Source organism: Phodopus roborovskii, unplaced genomic scaffold, assembly GCF_943737965.1.
Source record: "Phodopus roborovskii unplaced genomic scaffold, PHOROB, whole genome shotgun sequence".
NCBI lineage: Eukaryota > Metazoa > Chordata > Mammalia > Rodentia > Cricetidae > Phodopus > Phodopus roborovskii.
In genome coordinates this window covers 11,645,180-11,665,626 of record NW_026126482.1, presented here as the reverse complement: position 1 = coordinate 11,665,626, position 20,447 = coordinate 11,645,180, and the positions used below count along the sequence as shown (strand labels likewise).

Below are 20,447 nucleotides of genomic sequence, written 5' to 3'. Positions count from 1 at the left end.
CCAGTGCAGACTTTCCCCTGTCTCTCACCTCTGACCCGCCCACAGCCATCTGTGTTCCAGATCACAGAGTTGGTGTGAATCTTGTGTTTCTGCCAAATCACCATGTTTTCTTCTGAGGAAAAGGAAACTTTCAATCTATCCTCCTGTTTTCTGTGAGGCATAAAAGATGCAGGGCTGGTGAGTTGAGTCAGTGGGCAACGGTGCTTGCCTCCAAACTTGAGGGTCTGAGTTAGATCCCCCAGGAACCACATGATAGAAAGAAAGACCTGACTCCCATGAGTTGCCCTCCGATGCCTACGCATGCACCATGGCACCATACAAAGGTAAGCTCCAACACGCAAACAAGTGACACTTTTCACAATAGCCTTTATTGCCAACAGACTTACAACTATAGTCACTGAAACAATTAACTAGTTAGAAATGGTTGCTTGTCTCAATCTTTGAGCCATGATTATTCTGTGTTGGGAAAGAGCCATTCACAGAAATGTAACAAGGTGCATTTTTAGAAAATGTCTAATTACATTGCTGGTTCCATGCTTTGGAAACTGTATGGACAAGTGCAAACCTCATCATCCAAATGTTTTAGTGTCTAAGTAGAGATTCAGAGGGGCTGCTATGGAGTCAGAAATGCATGGATGGCTGTCTAGATGATGAAGGCACATGTCCCAGTACCTAATAATAACAAGAAGAGCAGCATTGTCTGGAGTAGATGGCCTGCCACCTGCCATACCTGGGCTATGGGGAGGCGATGCTATATACTGCCTCCATTCGGTCATCCCAGAAGCTTGGGTGCGGTGTGTCAGGCCCATGATGAAGGGCATAGACACCACTCCCCAAAAGAGCAAGATGGAGTCCCTGGGGGTAAGGCAGCCCAAGCCAATAACCTTTGCCTGTTGTATCTTGGGATCTCCAAATGTTCACAAATCACATAAGTTTTATCATAGAAAAATATTAGAAAACTTGAAATTGGTTTTATATTTCTGCTCCTCACAGGTGACTCAGGAAGCCAATTCCATGCCGGTATCAAAGTAGAAAGGTATGGGTTGGCCATAAGCCCAGACAGACTGCTGTTACAGTTATTGTCTGTGTCTCACAAAAGTTAACAGAAACAAAAAAAAAATTCCAAATATTCATATCTCAGTATGTATGGCCATCCAAATGCTTTTGAAAAACAAATACCTTGTTACACAGTACATTTATGCTGAGCTGTCTCCTAATCCGGGGTCCTTAAACACCAGATGTTTAATTCTGAACACAAAGGAACTCACATAATTTCACAATACTCTAAAACAAGTTAGAGCTGAGAGTCAGTTGAACAGAGAACAACAGTCAATTGGCAACTCACACATAGTGTTAAAAGGAGAAAAAGAAGAAGAAAAGAAACTCATCGCCCAAGCCTGGTTAGTCCATTCATCCCTGCCTTGTGAGCTGTCGCTTGTCTCCAGTGTCAGTGGCTTTGGTTGTGGGGAAGTGCCGTGGGTACAGTGTGAACTGGTACCTTGGAAGGTTCACCCCACAGGATGGTCCTCCATGCACGGTGGGTATACAAAGCTGTTCGTGTCCTGTGGCTTCTCTCTCGCCCTAAGACAAGAATCATTAGTGTGTTTGGGGGAGTCTCAGATTCACTTACCCAGGGCATCTGAGCAAGAGGAAAAGCAGGCTCTCCACAGCCCTCAGCATCCTGCTGTCATCAGCAGTTAGTTCCCATGCAGGTTTGGTTGCATCTTCAACTTTTGTGCCCTTTGCTGCCTCTCGGCTCCACAGCGCCACCTACTGTGCAAAGTCTTCAGACCCCCCCCCCCCCAGCTCAGTCGTGACTCTTGGGTCTTATATAACTGGATGTGGGCACACCAGCGCTGAAAGGCTTCCACGCTCCAACACTCTCACACTTCCCCGTGTGTGTTAGGAGTGGGGTTAAATTATAGGCAGGGGTAGATCCACCTAGGCCTCCTTTGTCCCAAGAGTCCCTCCAGGGCCAGGAAGGCTGGCGAGCCAAGTCAGGCTGTGCCTGAACAGTGCGGGAGCCAGAAAAGACGTGGGTCCGCGGTTGTTTTATCTGCTTGTCCTTATCTTCTGCTGACTGCTCCCCACCCTTCTGTTTAGTTGTTGAGACGCAGCCTCAATAGCCCTGGCTGGCCCTGAACTACGGAGGCTCCAGCCTCTACCGCCCAAGTGCTGTAGTTGCAAACATGCATCACTAGATCTGGCTTGCTATCCCCTCTGCTGTGACCCACAGAGACAAGACACTCCTCCCTCACTTTCCTTGTAGCCCATTTCTTCCCTTTTTGTGCCATGGTCTCACGGCCCATAGCACCCAGAACCCTGTTCCCTGGGTCTGCTGATGAGAGCCTTTTAATCCCCAAGCTCTCGACGCCATTTTGATTTACAGTTGTTGGTATCAGAAAACCCCAGAGACTCAAAATACCCAGCAGAGAGTTGATCTGTGTGTGGGCCCACACATGCTGAGGAGCACACTCCATCTGAAGCAAGGAAAGTTTGTGTGTGTGTGTATATAATACACACATGCGGTTCACACTCGAAAAACTTGGTATAAAGTTGCAAGTTTTTTTTTTTTTCTGGCTGCTATAAAATGTGCCAGTTTTAAAACTGTGCATTTGTTGCTTGCAAACTTATAAATATGTATAAACCCCATTATAAATAAATCTTGTCTGGCAGATGGCATTTTATCTGCCAGCCACAGTTGCAGGGAGTTATAAGTACTTATTAATTCTCCATTTTTAAATTCACAGCATGGACCTGGGATCTATGATGTGAAGTGTGTGAAAAATGCTTCATAAAAGGTGGGGTGGGGTAGAGGAGTAGGGACCACCAGTAAGAGTCATGGAAGGGCTGGAGACTCTCACCAGTCAATGTCAAAGCCCCTGGCACCGGCTTATCCCCATGCTGAAAGTGCAAGCATGCTGTCCTCGCTCTAGGCCCCCTGAGCTGGGAGCTGAAGGGACAGAGCCCTGAAATCTTAGCGTGGGCTAAGCAGCCCGATGCCTCAATGTCTGCCTTCTGCTCTGAGACTGTTTATTAGAAACACCAGCCCTGCCCCAGAATGCCCCAGCTTGCAGAGGGTGCATGGGTATGCACAGGGCGGGGCAGAAATCACTGGAGAGAGCCTTCCACCCATGCTGGTTCTGGGGGAGCCCCTTCCTTGCCTCCTCCACTAGCTACCTCAGGGATACTCAGTTCTGCTCCCAAGACTCAGCAACAGGTAGATGTACTTTTGTTGGAAACATGTTCCACAATGCAATCATTCTCCATCAGCCACTTCCTACCTGGCTCCTGGGATCATTTCCAAAATAAGATGTATGTACCCAGATGATGCCCCTTCGTGAAAACACCAACTAAGTAACCAAACACAAGTCCTGTCTCTCTCATGTGAATAGCTCAGTCCTCCGTGTGTTCAAAATGTGAAATATGAGGGCAAATGGGCTGCTTGTTGCTTCCATAGAGTGGGTTACACGTCTGAGTCTCAGAAGGCCCTCATTAAGTCCTGTATCCTTGCCTAGATCTAGCTACTGATCATTGCCATCCACTGCCTTGCTCAGTTTCTTCGTCTGAAAAAAAAGGGTCCCTCCAAGACAGGTGAACTGTCTGTCTTGGAAGCACCTGCCCATTATCCCAGACAAAGCCATGAGTTCTAGGTTTGTAATATGTTCCAGGAGTGGGGTTTATCTACACTGTCTTTCTTGGGAAACACTTCAAAAGTTTCATAAGAACTAGCATCACACAGATTTGTCTGGGCACATGATCTCTTTTGCAATCTTTCTTCTATCCTCCTCCTACTTAAAATCTGGCTGTCACCATCCACAGAAGTTGTTTATAGATGGCATGCCATCTTTGGCCTATGGGGGAGAAGAGAAATATGCTTTGTGAATGAAAAGTCCCAGGAAGTCACCTTCCATGCATGTCACATATTTATCAACCCACACCACTCTTTGAGGAAAGTCCCAGGGTGTGGCACAAGCCATGTCTCAGAAGACCCATCTGGTAGCCAAAACCACGCTGTTCTAGCTCTGTGGTTGAGCTATGCTCTTCTAGTTGTACTGAGGCTGAGCTTTGCCGAGGTGGTCACTGCTCCATCACTATCTTGGGGAAGTTGGGTTTCTCTCAAATCAGTCCAACAAGAAGAAGATGTGGTCCTGGTTCTAACATGGCCACTCCCACAAGGAAGCCTCCTGGGGATCTGATGCTGCCATGGGAAAGGCTTCCCTCTGGAAAAGGGGGCATTTTCAGGACACCCAGATTGACATGGAGCCTGGACACATGGCAACTGTGACATGAACCCTGTGGGCTTTGGGGGATTCATTCTCCCTTGTCCTTTCTTCCCTTCCAACCTAGGCTTTTCCCTTGGTCCATCGTTTAACACAGCCTTCACTTACAACTGCCTCTGTTGCCAAGAGAGAACCCCCACACACAGCTGCCCCATGTGACCTATTTGGCATCAATCCATCTGCCCACCGTTTGAGATAGCCTGTAATAGAAAGTGGCTCATCAAGGCTGAGCAGGCACCCAGCTCTTGGTCCTTTAAATACCAAAAGGACACCATGGTAACATAAGTGTAGATTGAAGACTGAGATACTTGAATGTCTCCTTAGCAGGCTGCCCACCTTATGGTGGAGGGATAAGAATCAGAGCCAAGCTAGACCATGATGAGCAGTCCCCTGGGGGGCCCAACCTCACCAGCATGGAGAGGCTATGTAAAAGCCCAGCTAACTCTCCCAGGAGGGCAAGGGAAGGAGGGACTAGGCAGAGGCTTCTGGGCCACTGTGCAAGAGCAGATGGGGCCTTTAAGACTGTTGAGCCCCATCATGCACCACTAATAGATGCAGAGTGCTGGGTTGTGAGGCAGAGTGCCCACAATAAGGAGCACAGGATTCTGGGTGGTGTGTAGTGCCCATAAGAAGGAGCACAGGATCCAGGCAAACCTCCCGTGCTCATGCCTGGCAGAGACTCAGCCACTGTGCCTGGGAGTCAAAGGCCTCAGTGTACCATATAGTGCTGGGGCTGCTGCCCTGTAGCCTGTAACCCTGCCCTACCTAGGCAGTTGTGGGCAGAGACCGAGGGAAAGGGGACTCAGGCTCAAGGAGGAGGCTCTTTTGGGTTTACCTTCAAGCCTCAAAGCACAGACTAGCCCACAGCTGTGCACAGAAAACACTGACTGAGTAGAATGGTTCTGCTATCAGCTGACCAAGGGTTTCCGTGTGTGTGTGTGTGTGTGTGTGTGTGTGTGTGTGTGTGTGTGTGTGTAAGCGATCTGTGAGGGAATGTCTCATCGCATACACACTGTAGAAGGAAATGGTAAACCTTTGACTTGCTTTACAGGAAACACAGGTCAGAACATGACTGCCATGTAACAACCTCTACAATCTGCCTTGAGTCTGAAAGACTTTCCAGTCCTGTAATCTGAGGTCAAAATTCTACATTTAGAGTTAAAAATGGAAAGAAAAACATTGGCCCCAAGACTTTAAATTTTCTAAATCAAGTCCTATAAATCCCACCACCCTCAAACTCAACACTGACTTCAGAGAAGACAACTGTGACTTCTGAGCAAATGCTGAGGTGCCCACAGTCTGGATCATTTTACTGGTGACTTGAATATAGGCATTTTAGCCTTGGAAAACATTTGAGAATGGGGGGGGGAGGTAATTATATACATTTTTATGTAGTATACATTCACACACACACACACAAGAGCACACAGAAGAACCTATACGTGTGTGCACAAGGCATAGTCTTCTGAGGGACAGAATGCAGGGTGACTCTTAGGAACACCCCAAAGCCCATGTATGTGGTCACAGGGCAAAAGCCTGAGCCAGGGGCTACCAATGTATCTGCTCAACTCCAGGGCTTCGTTTTGTAGTGTCTGTCACCAACACCAGGAAGTAGTAAGACAGTGTCTGTTAAGGCTAAGTTCCCCGGAATTCTAATTCTAGAACATTCTACTGCCAACTTGGATTCAGTGGGCCCTCAAGGGCAAAAACTGAAAAGAGGCCTTTATGTACAGAGCCTGGGATCTTGCCCACCTGGATTCACCAGTGAGCACCTAACTGACCACAGTACAGCAAAAGGCCTTAGAGCCGTGCAGAACCCTGATTTGCCTAATGTATTTTTCCCCTTAACTATGCCTTTAAAAATATTAATTTGCTTTTATATGTATGGGCAGTTTTGCTTGCAAGTATGTATGTGCATTGTGTGCTTACTTGGTGCCTATGGAGTCCAGAAGAGAATAGCTACCATGGGACTTGAGCTACAGACAATTAAGAGCAACCATGTGGGTGCTGAGAATTGAACTTGAGTTCTCTACAAGAGTAACCAATGTTCTTAACCACCAGATTTCCCCCTCTCTTTCTCACTCTCTTTCTCTGTATGCACACACACACACACACACACACACACACACACACACACACACAACCCTTTTAAAACATCCAATTTCTGACCATCCAACACTGAAGTGTACAGAGTCCTATGCTTCCAATCACACACATGGGGAGGGTCTCATGGGGACCAGGACCCAGGTTGTTGTCCTAAGAGAAGGCACCAACCAACAAATGCATCAACTGCCTGTGTTTGTTAAGTCACAGAGTGATCATAACCTAAATGTTCTTACATCACAGACACAGCCAACTTTGGAACATGAAATCGCCCATAATGAACCAACAGCTTCTGGAATAGTAGGAAGAGGGTCAAGACAGGGGGCCATGGGCATGGTCCCTTTTCACTTGGGCTACTGAGCTCATCATCCCTCACTCCAGATGGTTCCAAAGACTTTGGAGCACAGTGCCGAGCACACATGGACTCGGGAGGAACAGCCAGTTGGTGTGTCTCCAAGGCTCAATGCTGGGCAGAAGTTGGTACCTGTCTTGCAAGGCTCTTACACGTGCTTTTTGTTCTACTGAATACAAGAGGTAGGTGGGAGGCCACTTCACCAGCACCTTCTATGCACAGCCTGTGATGAACAACCAGTGTATTCTGCATGTCTGAAGTCATTCAGTCAGTCATGCCAGTGTGTCTATATGCATGAAGGACACACAGAACACACAGACTAGGAACATTTTCCATAGCCTGCCTTCACAGACACTCATCCCCATCACTATGCTGATGAAAACAAAAATATTTGTCAATCAGAGATCTGAAGTCTTATTTGTCCTCAAATGAATACCCCCCAATACACACACACACACACACACACACACACACACACACACACACACACACCTGGGAGTCAAAGATAATAGGTCCCCATGACCCAAACAATATGGGTCAAACATGACCCAAAACATGACCCCCCCCCAAAAGAGACAAAGTACCATCTGCTTTGCAGTGGGGCTTCAGTGGGTCATCATGTGACAGGAAACCCACTCACATGGCACATATCTAGGGTCACAGAAGGCAGCACCCAGCAAACTGCAGTCAGAGGAGGCACCTCTGTCTGTGAGTAGAGCTGCAGCCCAGAGCCAGCAATCACATGGAGCCCTAGGGGCAGGGGCAGATGTTTGGGCAGCATGCTGCTGTAGTCTATCATGAGTCTGTTTGTCCTGGAGCTGCCAGCTCACCTGCATTCACCTCATATTGTGCTTATTATTTAGAACTACAGGTTACACCTTCCTAGCAAAATTTCCCAGTAGGTCAGCTGAATTAACTTTTTTTTTTTTTTTTTTTTTTTTTTTGCCTAAACAGCTACAGTCAAATTTGCCTCTCACTAAAAACATACAGCATAGAGCATTAGTCTCACATCTTTCTTAGTCTTAAAAAATATAAATATAGGGGCCATTTGTACAGGATGTGTGGGTATATACACCTCTAATATGCATCTGAGATGTGTAGAATGTGTTTAAGAATTTGAACGTGAAGGAAACCTCCCAGGGGTTTGAAGAAGGTGATGAGCCCAAAGGCAGCTGCCCCGGTTCCCATAGGCTGAGAGCACTGGAGCCCAGGTCCTCCTGACCTGGCACAAGGCATGGAGAGGTTGCTGGACCAGCTCAGTGTTTCCTCTCCACTGGTTGCTGGAGGCAAAGCTCACTCCCGGCAGAGACGATGGGCAGGCTGCTCTCAAGATGGTAGTTGATGAGGTGACTGATGCTGTCAAAGACCCTGTCCTTCGTCCGGATCTGTGAGGATGAAATAAGGCAAGGTTGAATGGCTGTTGCATGAAGAAAAGAAAGGACTCTTTGTGGTAGAGCTACGTGGACCATCTGACCCTGCCCAGGAAGGTAAAGGGGGGAGCAGGCTTCCTGGACCGGAGGGCTCGCCACACTTCAGAGATGATTTCTGTACAGACCCTGGTCACCGATATCAGCTGTTCACCTACACCAGCCGTCACTGACATCAGCTGGTCACCGATAGCAGCTCGTTAGTTTAGTGTGCTTCACCCGTCTGTCCCTCTGAGACAATCTTTGAATATTTCAATCCACTGCCCTGTAGACACTGCCTATCTCATTCCTCCTCTCCTTCGCCTCACTGGAACAACACAAAGGAAATCCCAGCTAATGAAGACAAGAAAATACAATAAAATATAGGCTAGGAAAGGCATCCATGTGAGAAAAAAATAAAGACCTTATATCTGTTCAAATGTTAGCTCAAATGTATTAAACAGAAAATCGTGAAACTCTTAGAAGATGATATAAGGGGGCATAAAATGTAGACAACTACAGCATCAAATAAAAGAAAATAATGGCAAGTTCACAGAGGAAGCCTTCAGAAGGGGATATTAGGAGAATGGCTCAAGGTCAGGGGCAGCCATGATGAAACCTTAGAGAGGCAAGCATTAGGAGAAAGAAGATACTCTACTACCTTCAATTATGTATGACTAAAGGAGTTTCTGATTCATAGGCCTTCCCTTCTGAAAGAATGGAAGGAAGTTTCAATGTGACTGAGCCAACGTGCCAAAAGTCAAGAAGGTACTGGTAATGATCATCTATTTCAAGGTGTTTATGTATGTATATATGTATGTGTATATATATAATTGGTAGATAGCTAATAGATAGATGATAGATAGGTAATAGATAGATGATAAATAGATGATTGATAGATAATAGATTGATGATACGTGGGTAATAGATAAATAGATGATAGGTAGATAGATATGTTCTTTTGGTATCCAAAGAAAATTGGTCCCAAGATCCACTACTGTGGTAATTTGAATGTAATTGGCCTCATAGACTCATAGGCAGTGGCACTATTAGGTGTGGCCTTTTGGAGTAGGTGTGGCATTGCTGGAGGAAATGTGTCTCATTTACTTCCTGCTGCCTGTGGATCAAGACATAGAACTCTCAGCTCCCTCTCCAGCACCTTGTCTGCCTGCTGCCGCCATGTTTCCCACCATGGTGATAACAGACTAAACCTCTGAAACTGCAAGTCAGTTCCAATTAAACGTTTTCCTTCATAAGAGTTGCTGTGGTCATGGTGTCTCTTCACAGCAATAGACACTCTAAGACAGCCACAGATATCAAAATCCAGGGCAGGTCAAGTCCTTTATATATAAAATGGTTTACCACTTGCATAGTATACACACATCCTACCATAGACTCAAAACTATCCCCAGATCTCCTGTTGAGATACAGGCCAGAGGCTGCCCCACCCCCAAACAGTCTTTCTGGGACAGAAAGTGATAAAACTGTGACCTTGCAGCTCTCACTGGAATTCATTTTCCTACCTTCCACTTATAGCTGTGAGAAAGTCCAGTCCCCAGTCTCTGGACCAAGGACAACCTTGACTTATAGCTTCATTTTTATCTAGAGCTTTCTTGCCCTTTCATGCCTGGCACATAGACCAGGCCAGGCTAGGTCATGGTAAGGAGCTTACCGCTGTGCACCACACTGAAATCCTATGAGACTCAGAAACCCCCATTGTCCTTGGGAATTGAAGGGCCCTTCCTTCAGGACTCCTTCATGCTGTTTGTGATAGCTTGTCTTTTGATGCAGCTCCCTTAGGGGCTTTGGAAGTTCTCTCTCCCTTCAGGACCACAACCTGCCGCCTCTGGACCAATGCCCTCTCTCCTAACAAAGGGGAACCCTGTTTTAGCTTCCCTTTTCTATGAAACCTGCTGTTCTCCCTGACATGTATAATGCCATGGACACAGTTGCTCTCCTGCTATCTGGGGATAATGGCAAGAAGATCCTATGCACTCAGTGTAGACAGTTTTTCCTGAAGTCACAGCTAGCCATAGGAGATCCTGTCACAGATAGTTCCACCTTGAAATGTTGTCTCAGAGGGTCTGTGGTTGAAGACAATACCAGTCTCTCATCCCAAGAAGATAACTGTCTTCACTCTGTTTCCCACAAAACCCTGCTGCAGGCCTTACCCTATCTGTGGGAGCCCAGCAGACCTTAGAAGGTGCCCTGTGTCTGTGAGGCCTCTGGGGTTGGAGTGCCATCTGACCAGTGGCAGTAGAAACCTTCAATGGTTTTGGGAGCAGTGGTGAAGACAAGACCATTACCCACAGTGTTCCCCAAGCTGTCTCCCACCACACTCTGTCATCAAAGACAGTATCGGATCCACACACAGGGAACGCAACTGTGCCTCTACCTCTGTGAAACTCCGCAAGCTCAGAGTCCTCCTGGAGAGGAGGAATTGGCCTCTCCCTGTAGCCAGGCTCTCTTAGGCAAGAGTTAAGGCAGGATGCCAGCCTGTCTGAAAATGCTTCCAGGTGAGGCACCTCCAGAATCCATGAGGTAGAACTTGTGCCTTTATTGCCCCCTTGTGGCCAGAAGTTCACACTGTTAGAGAACTGGAAATTTTCTAGGGGGTGGGGGGGGGAGCTGGGCATCTCAAACTCTGGAGAGGCAGGTGGATCTCTGTGAGTTCAAGGCCAGACTGGTCTACAGATCTAGTTCTAGGACAGGCTCCAATGCCATACATAGAAATACTGCCTCAAAAAAAATTTTCTAGGGGGAGGTTCCTTCAATGTGGTGCCTGGAAAGACAGCAACACTGTCACTCAGAACTCTAACAAGGATGCCACAATGTACATCCCAGAAAGAAGCAGAGACAGACAGGCCCATAGCATGCCAGCAGCTCCACATTTCTCCCAAAGAAGGATTGCTAAACAGTCCTTCCCATATTGGACCTTCATTGACAGGGAAGTCATACTAGTCCAGGGCCAAAGGTGACTTACACAACCACAGTAGCTGGCGCCTTCATTTCTGTATTTCTGTACGCATAGTCCCAGTGGGAGCTATCACCCAGAAAACTGAGCTAAAGCCTTAGGCCATTGTGTCAAGCAGAGGGACCAGTCCTTTCCACCCCCAGCAAGGATGACACCCAGTCTAGTCAGAACTAGGCCTCCACAGGAGAGGAGTACCCAGGCAGGAACTTGCCTATGGTGACCAAGCACCTGGCAGCGTCTGCAGAGGTCAGAAGCTGGGAAGAAGGTGCCCCACACTGTGCTGGCCTGGGACACATGGTAGGGGTACAGAATTCCAGGCAACCATGGCCTTCTCACAGCTTTCATTCTGGCTTGGTGGCATGTCCCAGTGACAGATAGATGAGTACAGAGGCCATTTCTGGGCTGGGCCTCATAACAGCAAATATGCACAGACTTTCCCAGTGTGATGGGAATTGTTGCCGCCGAGGGAACAAACTCAACCCAGAACCTCAGAACATTCTCTGGTCAACACGGAGGCCTCTACTGACCTTCAGCCCATTCCTTCTAGATCTAGTGTCCCTTTCATCCTAGTACCAAGAGAAATGACAGCTGGGCACTAGACATGGAACACATAGCTCCAACCCCCCACTCATTCACAAGTATCTGAAGAAATGAGACGCACTGTCTATAGAGAACAACAGTTCCCCAGGAACTTCTGAGAGGTGTTGAAATTCCAAATCTCTTCCCCCTCTGTGGGTCAGACACCCTACTCCATGTGTTTCTGTCCTCTCAGCCCCCCCCCCCCACACACACAATGTCAGGGACAGACACAGGGAAAAAGAACTGAGATATCACAAGGACACCAACCAGCACAGCATCCTGTTCCTAGGTACCGCCATGAGCACATCTGACAAACACATCACAAAGAGAACAGACCAATCCCACCTCAGATGATAAGTCAGAAGCCACAAAAAATTCAACTGATATCCATGACATTAAAACAAACAAATTACTACATCCATTAAAGCAAACTATGAAAAAATAATTAAGGGATAACGACTCCTTTAGAAATTAAATACACAATTTGTAAGAGTGTACAAACGTATGCTTGTATGCCACAGAGAGGGTGTCGATAAGCTTGGGAAAGCTCCGAAGAAGCAGAAACCTGAGGGAAAAGTCTTTACACTCCTGCAGCTCTCCAGGAAGTTCTCTTTTAATGTTCTTAATGGCAGAGATACACCCTGATCATATTTATAAGCAAGATGACAAGGGGTCAAACGAGAATACGCTGCAAAGTATTTGAAATACATCTCCCTTTCCTTAATTCCTATTCTTTTCCTTCCTGGAAAATCAATACAATATAAAGACAAAATAGTCATAGGGAGTGGGCGTAACCACAATGAGCCAACTGTGGTTTCAGATCCCGGCTGCAGACGTGTGAGAGTGCACACGCAGGTGATCTAGCACAGGTGATATAGCATGGCGATCTAGCACACAGGCGATCTGGCACGGGTGATCTAGCACAGGTGACACATGATCTAGTGCAGGTGATCTAGCATAGGTATCAGAGAACGAGTGGAGACACAGAAAGCCCTAGTGACTGTAGAAGTGACGCCACCATACAGCACTTTAGTAAGTAAAAGCCCTAGTGTGTGCTTTGAGACATGCCAGAGGCTCCATGAGTCAAGCCTACAGGAACTAGATACTTGAGTGATAACGGTTTCCCCTAATGCAAGCATGGTATCTACCCCACCTTGCTGGCCCTGCTTATCCAAAATGATGAATCAACCATGAATGACTTGGGGGATAATTTTAGACACAGGAGGGCTGACAGAATGATTCAGGTGCTGAAAGATCCATCTCTGAGGCCCCTCCTACAGCCTCTGCCACCAGCTCTCTTCCATGCTATTTTAGAGTCCCTTTCTTCAACACCCCACCACAGAGGCTCAGGGCTGTGTTGGTTGGCCTCCTCTGGCTTCCCAGTGACCTCAGTGCACAGTGAGAGAGCTCAGAGGCTGCTAGACACCCGAGTAAATTTAGACTCAGACCGTTTTTTTGCATCCTTTCTCTGAGTAATCTAACTTGCCAAGTTTCCCCCTTTATAGTCAGAGACCAGCCAATTACCATGAAAATCAGATGAATAAATATTGAAGAGAACGTGTTCAGCGTCTATTTCAGTGTCCTCGCAGCGAGGAGGCAACTTTACATTTTTAATTAAGTCTTTCATTTCCATCTCCTTTTCAGCTAAAGCTATCCTCTGTAGGATCAATTAAGCCAGATAATCAGATCCAGTTAAAAGCCCCCCAAAAGAATAGTCATCAGTGGGTATGATTTAACAAGCATTCTTGATGGTCCTGCGAATTTCACTCCAGAATTAAAACTATATGATAGCACAGCCTTGGGAATCAGCTCCCGATAAAACCTTATCACGTTGCCATGTCCTCATCTTCTGCACACCTTGATACTGGCTTGTGAAATATAATAAAATGTTGTTAGTAGGGTGTAATGATTGGTTTCATCTGCTAACTTGACACAATCCACAGTTGCCTGGGGAAATGAGGGATTGTCTAGATCAGGTTAGCTTGTGGGCACATTGGTAGGTGATTGTCTTAATTAGGATAATTGATGTGGGCAGACCCACCTACTATGGGCGGCTTTATTCCCTAGGCAGGGAATTCTGGGTTGTATGAGAGTAGAAACAGAGCGTAGAGCACAAGTGTGAGGTCATTAATCCGTTGCTCTCTGTTCTTGCCTGTAGATGTCAACACACAGGACAGGTCTTTTAAAATTATTTGTGGATATAAAGACTTAGCAAATACATTTTATCCTCTTTGTTCTTTATGACGGCAAACTCAGCTAGATTTTTTTTTTAACATTTCATGTTTTTAAATACCAATTTTTCAAGTGAAAAATTTATATTCTCACAGAATTCTTGAAGGTTTTTCTCTGCTAATTTCTTTTTGATAATAACAACTGATTTGCTGCAAGGCCTATGAAGGAAGACAGAACTCTGGGAGGTTTCTATTTAGGTAATCTTGCTTGTGGTTCCTCACCTGTAAAAACTCACCGTAGTTCAATATTAGAAGTGTCACGGATGTGCGCACGCGTGCACGCACGCACACGCACACACGCACGCGCGCGCGCACACACACACACACACACCTGTAGAGGGCATGAGGCCTCCATGCTGACAGATAAGCACCAGGGAAACCAAAGAAAGGATATGCTTACTTGTGGGAACAGATGTAGTTTGTAACCTGATGATCTTTGCACTGTGTAGAGCCACACCTCACCCAAATCCCCCAGACTGTTATGCTTGTTTACCCCAGACTTGTCCCCTCTAGATCTTGAGCATTGCTTCCCGCTCAATAAAACCCATCCTTATGGGAGATGTCACTTGTACTTTACAACATCCTAGGTAATTTCTGAGTTTTCTGTAGGGCCAATGCTGACTTCCACCACGGGGTATTTTTTTTTTTTTTTACCTCAATCAGTCTCCCTGGGCTCCCATTGTTTCATGTTGAACTGTCTTTCCTTCTTGCCTTTCATGGATTGTGATTCTACAGGCTCCGGAGTTTGCAGAGGCCCTGCCCCCCGCAACACACACACCCTGGTCCTCAAATTTCTTGGACTCTCAGCTCATAATCTGTAAAAACCATGCAGGATCAAGTATCTACCCAGTGTCTATTGACTACCTACTTTATGAATACCTACTAAATATCAGACACTGTCCCAAGCCTTCAGGATACTACAAGAGCAAGAAGGTTATTCATATCTAAATTATAACCTAGTGGGAACAAACTAACAAATAAGTACACACTTTAGTGATGTATATTAAAGGAAAGGTAAATCAGAAGATAGATTATCCATGGGGTTCCATTTGAATTATCAATTAGGGGAGAACTCTCTATAATATCACCTCTTGTATAGGGAAGCCTCAATTATACTAAGAGGTGAGTATGAACATGTCACCTTACCACCCAAACCAGGTAGGTACACACCCACTGAAGTCCCATTGATTTATGAGCAGACTTCAAATTTTCTGAAGAACAGGTGCTCCCAACCCAGTTACTCCACCAAGAAAAGTACAGTTTGGCAGGCTCACAGCATCTGAAAATTCTACCTCTTTGGGGGCTTAAGATAAAATAATCACATTTTTTAAATATCAAAACCTGCTGAAGAAGCATTTGATAAACTTCAATGTTGCACACAACAAAAGCAATTGCATGGACACTCTCCACGCAAACCCTCTGTCCAAGCTGGCCAGGGAATCAGGTAGGTGAGATTCACTCTGCTTCTCATCCTCCAATTCCAACTCCCCAGTCTTAAAGCCAGTTTGTTAGCACACCACCTAATGTGCCCTCTCCTTCCTCTCCTACCCCAAAAGCCTCCCTTTACCTCACCAGGCAACATACAAGGCGGTCTCTCTGGAAACCCGCTGGCCAAGATGACCAGGGAATCATGTAGACAGTCTTCACTCTCCTTTTTATCCTACAATTCCAATTCCCTACTCTCACCATCATCCCTGTGGCAGATCACCTGCAGGAGCCTGTCTTCCCTTACTTTTTCCAATCCCCGTGGACTCCACAGATTATGTGGCAGACTCAACTTCCCTTATAGCCCATCACTATTCCTGTGTGTCAACTCCCAATACTAGAAACAAGTTCAACATGAGATCCCTAGTGGCCACTCCTGGTAAGGACTCAAAAGCACACCCTACTAGGCACCATGCAGCCACCACACTCTCCTAAGGTCTAGAAAGGGCAACAGAAGCCACAGACCAAAAGCCCACTCAACAAAGACAACACTAGATATCAGCCCCTAGAATTAGGATCAACCTGAACACTGATGCCTAGATGCTAACAAAAAGACACAATCATCCACACTACTACAGATGGCCCTGAGAAATAAAACACAGCTGAAGCACAAGACAAAGTCTTCAAAATTATTGTGATGAATAAATACACTCAAGGAGCTTAAGGAGGGTATGGATGAATCCACTAATGAAATCTATGAAAACACAAACAGTGAGATGGAATTTAAACAACTGTTCAAAATATGAAAGTGGAAATAGAATGAATAAAGAAAACCCAAACTGAGGAAGACTGGAAATGAAAATTTGGGAGCTCGTAATGGCTATCTATTCTTGGTTGTCAACTTGACTACATCTGGGACAAACTACAAATCCAGAAATTGAGGATACACGTATGAGAGATACTCTGCTTGGTTTGAAGTAGGTGAATCCATTTCTAATCTGGACCTTTGAGGTCAGAAGACACGCCTTGGATCTGGATCTTGGGAACACACACATTTACTTTGGGCCACACCTTCTGCCAGAAGCATATATAAGGACATGGAAGAAGGAAGCTTTTGTTCTTTGCCTGCTTGCCTTCACCCAGCTAGTACAACCATTGCCTCACTGGCATTAGAGCCTACTTCTTTGGGATTCCAGCATCTACTAAAGACCAGCTGAGTCATTCAGCCTTGTAGGACTAAACAACTACTAGATTCTAGCCATTGTTGGATCAGTTGAACTGCAGCTTATAAGTCATTGCATTAAATTCCCTATATGATATATAAATAGACTATATGTATACATATATATATATATGTACACACACACACACACATATATATATGTATATATATATATATATATATATATATATAGAGAGAGAGAGAGAGAGAGAGAGAGAGAGAGGAGATTCATTCCTTAAGTTCTATGACACTAGAGAACCCTGACTAATAGAACTCAATCTGAAACTCAGAGGCAGGCCTCACCAACAATACAAGAGATGAAAAAGAAAGTCTCAGGCATTGAAGATGATAGAAGAAATGGATTCCTCTGCCAAATAAAATAAAAACACCTGGAAAAAAGTGTCCAGGAAATCTAGAACACTATGAAAAAACCAAATGATAGGAATAGAGGAAAAATAAGAAACCCAGGTCAAAGGCACAGAAAATATTTTCAACAAAATCATTAAAGAAAATTTCTATAACCTAAAGGAGGTGCCTATGAAGGTACAAGAATACAGAACACCAAACAGACTGGGCCAGAAAATAAACTCCCCATAACACACAAAAAATCAAAATACTAAATGTACAGAACAAAGAAAGAATGTTAAAAGCTACAAGGGTAAATGACCAAATAACACATAAAGGCAGACCTATTAGAGTAACATCCAACTTTTCAATAGCGATTCTAAAAGCCAGAAATGCCTGGACAGATATTCTACAAACTCTCAGAGACACGGATGCCAGCCTAGACTACTCTGCCCAGCAAAACTTTCACTCATAGTAGATGGAGAAAGAAAGACATTCCATGACAAATTTAAGTAGTACCTATCTATAAATCCAGCTGTACAAACAGCACAAAAAGAAAACTTCAAGCACATCCAAGAAAATACAAGGAATAAATAATCTCAGACCAGCAAATCAAAAGACAGGGGAAGCCACACCTCCAAAATATAATAACAGGAATCAATAAATAGCACTCATTGATAACTCTCATCAATAAAAAGACACAGACTAACAAATCAGATACAAAAACAGGGTCCATCCTTTTGCTGCATCCAAGAAACACACTATGGTGATTTGAAAAACAAAATGACCCCCATAGACTCAAAGGGAGTGGCACTATTAGGAGGCGTGGCCTTGCTGGAGTGGGTGTGGTTTTGGTAGAGGAAGTGGTCACTGGAGGCAGACTTTGGGGTCTCAGATGCTCAAGCCAAGCCTAGTGTGGCATATTCTCTTCCTGCTGCCCGCAGAACCATATGTCAGCTCTTTCTCTAGCACCATCTCTGTACACTGCCATGCTTCCCGCCATGATAATAATAATGGACTAAATCTGTAAAACTGTAAGCCAGTCCCAATTATATGTTTTCCTTTGGAAGAGTTTCCATGATCATCATGTCTCTTCACAGCAATAGAAACCCTATGATGAATACTTTACCATCAAGAATAGAGTAAAAGGTTAGAAAAAGATATTCTAAGCAAACAGACCAAAGAAACAAGCTGACATAGCCATTTCAATATTGGACAAAGTAGATTTCAAACCAAAACTGGTCTAAAGAGACAGGAAAGAAGTCTCAATACTCATCAAAGGAAAACACCAAGAGGATATTGTAATTCTAGACATTTATGCACCAAATACAATGGCACCAGTGTTCTTAAAAGAAATACTACTACAGCTAAAATCGCATATTATTGACCCTCACATAGTGAAAGTGGGTGAGTTCAATACCACACTCTTACCAATAGACTGTTCATTTAGACAAAAACTACACAGAGAAGTAATAGAGCTAAATGATGTCATCAATCAAATGGACCTAACAGATATTTATAGATAATTTCACCCAGAGACAAAAAAAAATTATTTCAACACCTCCTATGAGGTTCTATAACTTTCTCCAAAACTGCACACATACTCAGACACAAAGCAAGCCTCAACAGATACAAGAAAATTGAAATAACGACCTGCATCCTATGTGACCCCTACAGGTTAAAGCTGTTAACCTGTTAAACAACAAGAAATTTTACAAATCATGGAAACTAAACAACTCACTACTGAATGAAAAATGGGTCAAGTCAGATATTAAGAAGAAATTTAAAACTTTTTAGAATTGAACGAAAATGAAAAGATGATATACACAGATGATATACACGATGAAGGCAATTCTAAGAGGACTAAAGTTCACAGCACTACGTGCCTCTTTAAAAACAAACAAACAAACAAACAAATAGGAGAGACCGCATATTAGTAACCTAATAGCACACCTGAAAGGTCTAGAGCAAAGAGAAGAAATAATGCCCAAAAGGAGTAGATGGCAGGAAATGATCAAACTGAGGGCTGTGATCAATAGAATAAAGACAAAGAGAATAATACAAACAACCAAGGAAACAAAGAGTTGGTTCTTTGAAACAATTAGTAAGATTGACAAACCCTTAGCCAAATTAGCTAAATTAGAGGAAGAAGATCAACAAGTTAGAGGTGAATGGGGAGACATAGCCATGGACACCAGGAGATCCAGAGGACCATCAAGACATACTTTATAATCTGCACTCTAACAGATTGGAAAGTCTAAAAGAAGTAATACACACCACCCACCAAATTAAATCAAGATCAGATGAGCGATTTAACACACCTGACTTCCAAAATACAAATCTAAATAGATAAGTGTCTGAGAATAGCACAGATGATTTGTATAAATGAAGAGGGCAGAAATCACACACCAGGTGTCAGGACAGCTTCAAAGTCGTCACGATTAAAACAGGGCAGTACTTACACATGAATGAATGAATGAATGAATGAATGAATGAATGAATGAATGGTCAGTCTGAACATAACCGCAGTCCAGAAACAGAGCCCAAAGCGGAGAACATGCATGTTGTAGGAAGTGGCTCAGAGAGCACAATACATTTCATAAACAGTTACACGGAAATGAACTCACTTGTTTAGAGACTTAAAGACACGGGTCCTCAACTTCTTATTGTATTTCAAAGTCCCTCCATGGAGGACTTGAACAATTGTGACATATAAAACTATGCAGTGAAAAGAAACACATATAAAAATATAGTGTGTTTGTGATTTGTGAGTAAAGAAAAGTAGAAAAACCAAGTGGGAAAAACTGGATCTGGCTTAATCATGCTGAAGAAAGATACTTCTATCTGTTGAGAAAAAAGAAATCACAGACCAAATTTTCAGATAAGAAAAAAAGACGGATAAGAATACATTTAAAAATTCCATGGCTCAAAAAAAAAAAATATCGAAACAAAAAACGCCCAGTAAGAAAGTGAGGATCAACCACAGGTTGGCTGAGACCATTAAACTTGTAAGAGATGCCTGTTCATCTCTTAGTGACATGTACCTAAAGAAGTGAGCACCAGGTGACAAATGTCCCCTTAATGTCACCCCACAGATCCGCAAAGGCAGACGGACTCTATAAAGAAAGCAGGAAAGGGTGGCCCCTCCAGCTGCTGACTGGGAAACAAACAAACTTTAGTGAATGTAGGTGTACAGATTTCCTGTGACCCCGAATCTCCCCTTCCTGCCATCTGCCCCATAGATACTGTCCCCTGTACAGAGAACACCGTGCATGTGACAGCACAGGCACCTACCTTCTCCAGAGACTTTAGTAAGTAAGTGGCTCTCAGAGTGTGTGTGTGATACACAGACACTGGATAACCAAGCAGAAAACAGTCTCTTCTCAAACACACATCTTTGGAGCTAGAGAGCTTCAGTGCAAGCATGGGGGCCTGGCTTTGGACCCCCAGAACCCACTTTAAGCCAGAGATGCTGCACACACCTGGAATCCCAGTGTCCTTATGGCAAGATGGGGCGTGGAGGCAAG

General features: G+C 44.6%; 1 protein-coding gene across 1 annotated transcript in view; it reads right to left on the bottom strand.

Annotated features, from left to right (window-relative positions):
* Nucleotides 1–829: 829 nt before the first annotated feature.
* The window catches only part of Shc3 (SHC adaptor protein 3), a 144,272-nt gene continuing 124,654 nt past the window's right edge, over nt 830–20,447 (bottom strand). Inside the window, exons 12-13 of the mRNA XM_051194291.1 lie at nt 7,961–8,123; nt 830–1,581 (exon numbers count right to left, since the gene is read on the bottom strand). Coding sequence (XP_051050248.1) covers nt 7,995–8,123 — 129 coding nt within the window. The 3' untranslated portion in view covers nt 830–1,581; nt 7,961–7,994. The remainder of the gene's footprint in view (nt 1,582–7,960; nt 8,124–20,447) is intronic.